Raw genomic sequence first — 5,382 nt, forward strand, 5'->3', positions numbered from 1 at the left:
GTGAGTGCTTGGTGTGGGGGGCAGAACGCCTCAGGCTCTGTGCGCCTGGGCAGCTGCCCGGCCCGTGGTATGAGCAGGCCAACACCCTCTGGTTCATGTGCCTTCTCCAGGCTTGCTTGCTTACAAAGACCTTCTCTGTTCCCCCTCATTCAGCTGCTCCCACCGCCTCAGATGTAGCCTGGCCTTGGGGCTCTGCAGCTGACGGATGGAGGGCCTCTTTGGGAACTGTTCTTTTATCAAACTGATTTCTCTCAGGAGTTGAAAAATTACGTTTTCAATTGGTAGTCAAAATAGAGAGGTAAATGTCAGCTCTTCCCCTCTCTGAGACAGGCTTGTAATCGTGGAGGCCTGTTCAGCCTCTGGGAAGAGATGGGGAGCAAGGGCAGGAAGCACATCTAAATGCCACAACTGAGTGGTGCTGAGAGTCTTTAGTATAGACTATGCTTCAGAAAACTCGGTGCTGAGCATCTTTCCTATGAGGAGTGGCTGAGAGCTGGGACTCTTCAGCTAGGAGAAGAGAAGGCTCAGGGAGATCTTATTAATATGTATAAATACCTGAAGAGAAGGTATAAGGAAGGGAGAGCCAGGCTCCTTTCAGTGATGCCCAGTGACAGGACGAGAGGCAGTGGGCACAAACTGGAACACAGGAGGCTCTGGAACAACAGGAAACACTTTTATCATTGTGACTATGACAGAGCACTGGAGCAGGTTGCCTGGAGAGGTTATGGAGTCTCCATTCTTGGAGATATTCAAAAACTACCTGAACATGGTCCTGGGCAACTGGAGGTGAGGGGGTGGAGCAGATGACCTCCAGAGTTCCCTTCCAATCTCAACCTTTCTCTGATCCCTTTACCTGGAAGTCCTTGGGTAACAGTCTTTGCTGTGCAAGCAAGCTAGATCGTAAAGGGCAGGAGGCATTTTAAAATCCAGGACCTTCTAGCCTTCTCATGACACACTGATGTGTTTCCTTCTGTCACTAGGGAGCAAGCCTATAAGACGCAAGACTAACAACAAAATCATGGCAACATCTGGTGGAACTGGCCGCTCTCCCCTCAGCATCCTACAAGATGATAATTCCCCCAGTGCTCCTGCCCCTCGCCAGGTAAAGCTTAATGAGTCATACTGTGGGAGGGTCAATGGGCTGAAAAAAAAACCCAAATCCTTCAATTTCTGTATTTTGTAAGGCCTCAGTTTGGAACTGTGGCCTCTTAGGCCTGTAGTATTTTTCTATGGGTCAGTCTTGTCCGTAGATGCCTCCAAGTCTTGTTCAATGTCTGTATCTTTGGCCTTACCATGATATTGCCCATTTCAGTGCATCCTTTCTCTCTAGGCTGTAGAAAGAATTCCGTCACTCTTGGATGTTGTCACAACAGAGCCAAAGCTGAATGGCCTGAAAATAGGCTACGTGTTCCACTGAGAACTAACCAACCCTCAACTAAATTGTCTTTTATGCTGTATGTTTGTTTTCTTTATTTCTCTAGGGTAAGAGGCACGTGTTGGGAGAGAACCTTGGGGAGAAGAAGGAAGTGACAGTGGATCTGAGCAGAAGCCTCAAATCTGGGAACTGTGCTTGGAGTGACTTGAACAAAGAGAACCAACAGTGTCCTTTTGTGGAGAACTAGAGATTTCCTTTTCCACAATTTTGCTGTAACTTGCTTCTATGTTTTGAGAGTCTTCTAGGGGTGAGAAATCCTGCAACAGACTGAAACTTCAGACCTGTCACTCTTCTCATCTATCCCTGTTGGGGAAAGAGCACACTTTCTCTCTCCTAGCTTTGCATGTCTTCTGTACAGTACAGACTTCGGCTCTTCTATTGTATATCAGCTGTGTTGACTTACTGTAAAGTTCTTATCTGTAGCAAATAAATTTGTATTAAACCTTTAACAACTGTATCTATGTTGTGATAGGACAGTAGGAGTCCCCTGCTTGCCCAGTGCAATGTTTTCTTTGGGGACAAGGTTCAGCAACAAATCGTTCAGCCTTCCATTAGCCCTAAAACTCAGCTCTGACCCCTGCCTGTAACATGCTACTGTAGAACTGTGCTGAGAAGGGTCTGACCTTGACCCCCTTGTACTATAGAGTGGGCTGGGAAGCTGCAGCTCTGTGCAGGAGGCTGATGTATCTAGTATTGCTTCTGAAGTTCTGCTGCACCTACACTGTCCTGAAACTAATGTATATAAAGGACTGTAGCTTATTGCAAGGGTCTGGCATGAGGATGAGATCCAAAATAGAGGGAGATAGTGTTGTGCATTAATATCTTGACCTTCTGTTGATAAGTCACTATACCTTGTTGACCTTCAACTCTCCCTAGCAGAGGCTTGGGACCCCAGGATGTTGCTATGAGCCAACAAGTGGAATAAGGGCTGAATGTAATGGTTGGTGTCCTGTAATTGAGCTCAAATATCCAAGGTTTCCAAGGATGTGTTTTCAGCTCGCTCTCCCAACTCCAGGGCAGCAAGCCTTGGGTCTAACAGCTTCTTCTCAACTAAAACATAGGTGAGGAACACCCTCCCCTGGGAACTTTGAGGTAGAGTAAAGCCTGCAGATGAGATGTTCTCTGGGTGGAGTCAGCAGGCACTACTCACAAGAGAGGAGTTATGCTTGCAGTAGCTCATTGCAATGCTGGAAAGAACACAGCCTGCAGTGCTTATGTGAATTTTTTATTTGCCTGCGCTATGAAGATCTATAACAGACTTGCAAACAGGGGCTGATGGCTACTGGTTAGACAGGGTCACCACACAACGCAGGAGTGAGGCAAAAAGAGAAGGGACAGCAAGAAGCAGATAATAAATAAGAATAAATACAATATTCCCTGGTATTCTGGCAGGTCTGAGGGCTACATTTCCCTCATTTATGCATAGATAAGACTTGAGCTAAGTTCCCCAGGGGAAAATGAGCCCAATTTACACTAGCTTTTTGCTTGAGGTTGCATGATAGAAATCTCAAACCCAGTATGTCTCTGAGGCTGTCTGCAGGGATATAGGACAGCTGCACAGAGAAGCTAGGTAGAGTTAAATCAGGGACAGAGCTTGGTCTGGGACGGAGATGTTGGATGAGGAGTCCTCTGAGGGATGAGTGTCAACATGGGTAGAGGTGGTTGAAGGAAGATGACGGGTGTCTGAAGTGTACTGTGAAGTCCTGAGACATAACGAACAGTGTCTTGCAGGTCTTCAAGCCTGCATGAGGCTGGAAACTGCTAGGCCTGTTTAGAGGTGGAGGGAAGGGCCAGTGTGTGTGCTCCTGCTCCCCAGCTCCCCCAGCTCCCCCTCTCCAACCTCTCCTTTCCCTTTCACTCTGGGAGACCCCTACAAGTGACCTGTGTCTAGAGACAAGCGGGAGTGGTAGGTAGGCGTTTCTGTTGTGCTCAGCTGACGATGTTGTTTGCGTGGGCTGTGGGCCATGCTTCCGCTGCTCTTTCTCTCCCTCCTGCCATTCTCAGTTCCAAATCTTGAGGAAGCTGTCCCAGGAGCCGGTGGCAACGGCCATGCCATCTGCTGTCACCCCCAGGCAGCTCACTCTGTTGTCATGGCCAGAAAGGATTCCTGCGGAGGGGGAAAGAAGAGAGGTCAGGGAAAGAAGTGAGGCCAGGGAGAGATGAAGGCGTTGACCACGCTGAGGACATGTGGTCACAGTAGATTGTGTACCTACACCCCTGTGTGTCATGCTGTCTGTTCCTGCACAACACGTTACAATCAGTACATGGCTAATAAGAGCAAACATGCAGAAGAACATTTTACATGGCATACAACCACCACCCAGGGCACTGGCCAAAGAAAAATGTTCTTAGGAAGGTCTGGCTAGCTGAATCCTCATAGAACTGCTTTCACCCTGGAGCGATGGTAGGCCTAAGAAAGGGTGGTGTCCTTGACAAGACTGAGACATAGCAATGCCATTGGTGGGCTGTGTTATAAATCTTCAGAGGCTAGGGGCCACATCTGAAGGAAAAATGGCACGTGGGTGTATTCTGTGTATGAGCATCACAGAGTATCCAAAGATGTTGGATGGAAGCCCAGGTCCATGCTCAGCTTGGCACCTGGCCACCAAGTGGCACTGTGAGTAGCTGGAACTGGTGAATGGCAGAGGCTAGGAGAAAGTAGGAAATACTCCTTGTGCTTGTGAGCAGTTTTAGCTAATATGAACCTTAATGCTCTTTTTCTCCTTGAAACAATGTTGTTTAAAGGCTTAAACTTTACTTCTTTAAAAACAAGAGTTGTTCTACACAAAAGAGAGTTGTACTAGTTATGGTGTGGTCCTTAAGTGCGAGGAAGCTTTGTTGGGTTTCAGTCAGTACAGGATGTGTCCCTTTTAGGAAAAAAATAAAGGCCTTTTCCTTGCCTCAGTAGGGACAGAAGACCTTGCAGTGAATGAAAGAGGGACCTCCAGAGCCACTCACCCACACGTTCCGCTTTCAGGGAGTCCCAGATGTTGCAGTTGAAGTCATCATATCCAGCAAGCAAGAGGCGTCCACTGCGGGAGAAGGCGACTGATGTGATTCCGCAGATGATGCTCTCATGAGAGTACACGATGAGCTCCTGGTCTGCCCTCAGGTCAAAGAGACGGCAGGTGGCATCGTCTGAGCCGGTGCAGATGGCTTCACCATTAGGGAAGAACTGAGGAGGGCACACATCAGATTTTGATCAGGCTGTGCCTTACAGATTTCCTCAACTCTGCCTCCCTGCTAACTATCGGCAAGCCACGGAGGTAGGAAAACCCAGTGGGACAAGACACTGGATCATAAAAGTTCAGTCTGCCAAAGGGGGGAGGCTGATGCTTCTCCTAAGACCTAGCAAACCCCTTCCACCTCAAGAAAGCCAGTGACCTAGGGGCTAGAGCTATTGCAAGATGTCCCATTGCTTGAGGAAGGATTATTGTCTCTTTAACTCTAGCTGTTATTTCAGGGCTTGACAAGTGTTCACTCATTATCCCCAAGATGGGGTCTGGCGTGATTCATAGCTACAAGAGCCTCCTTCTGTCTGATCCTCATACTCCAACCTTCTCCTACACACTTCTTTTCTATGTCCTTGTCAGAGGAGCAAAAAAGAGCTCCGCAGGAGTAGGTGTGGCAGAAAACCATGCAACTGGCAGGGGAGCGATGGGACAGGTGAGAAAAGCTGTACTAACTGAACTCAGTGGAGGGTGGTTCAAGCAGCAGATGTTGCAGGAAGCTGGAAGACTCATTTGGTTATCTGCATTGCATTAAACTGACATGTTTCTTGTCCCAGGGCTCCGGTTTGAATCCTTGCCTCTGAGGGGGATACTTGCTCCCAGATGTCTGTGCTGTCTCCTGTGAAGATTTCATCTTCAGAAGATCTCCCTATCATCCCAAGTTCCCACCTCTGCTGTCTGGAGCTGACTAAGACCCTCAGCTGAGTTAGGAATTCC

At 48.1% G+C, this 5,382-nt stretch overlaps 2 protein-coding genes across 3 annotated transcripts in view; one reads left to right on the forward strand and one right to left on the reverse strand.

Moving 5' to 3' along the window:
• Positions 1–980: 980 nt before the first annotated feature.
• On the forward strand, positions 981–1,622 carry CDCA3 (cell division cycle associated 3; the record flags this gene model as incomplete). The annotated part of the gene is made up of 2 exons (XM_009698110.1): positions 981–1,102; positions 1,482–1,622. Coding segments are annotated over 2 exons (263 nt in total), but the record flags the coding sequence as incomplete, so codon positions are not given.
• A 1,652-nt stretch (positions 1,623–3,274) lies between these two features.
• Positions 3,275–5,382, reverse strand: part of GNB3 (guanine nucleotide binding protein (G protein), beta polypeptide 3) — a 10,167-nt gene continuing 8,059 nt past the window's right edge. For both annotated transcript variants that reach the window (XM_009698108.1, XM_009698109.1), the window contains 2 exons: positions 4,394–4,610; positions 3,275–3,542 (listed from right to left, as the gene is read on the reverse strand). In XM_009698108.1, coding sequence (XP_009696410.1) covers positions 3,436–3,542; positions 4,394–4,610 — 324 coding nt within the window. In that variant the 3' untranslated portion in view covers positions 3,275–3,435. The remainder of the gene's footprint in view (positions 3,543–4,393; positions 4,611–5,382) is intronic.

Source organism: Cariama cristata, unplaced genomic scaffold (assembly GCF_000690535.1).
Source record: "Cariama cristata isolate BGI_N322 unplaced genomic scaffold, ASM69053v1 scaffold5694, whole genome shotgun sequence".
NCBI lineage: Eukaryota > Metazoa > Chordata > Aves > Cariamiformes > Cariamidae > Cariama > Cariama cristata.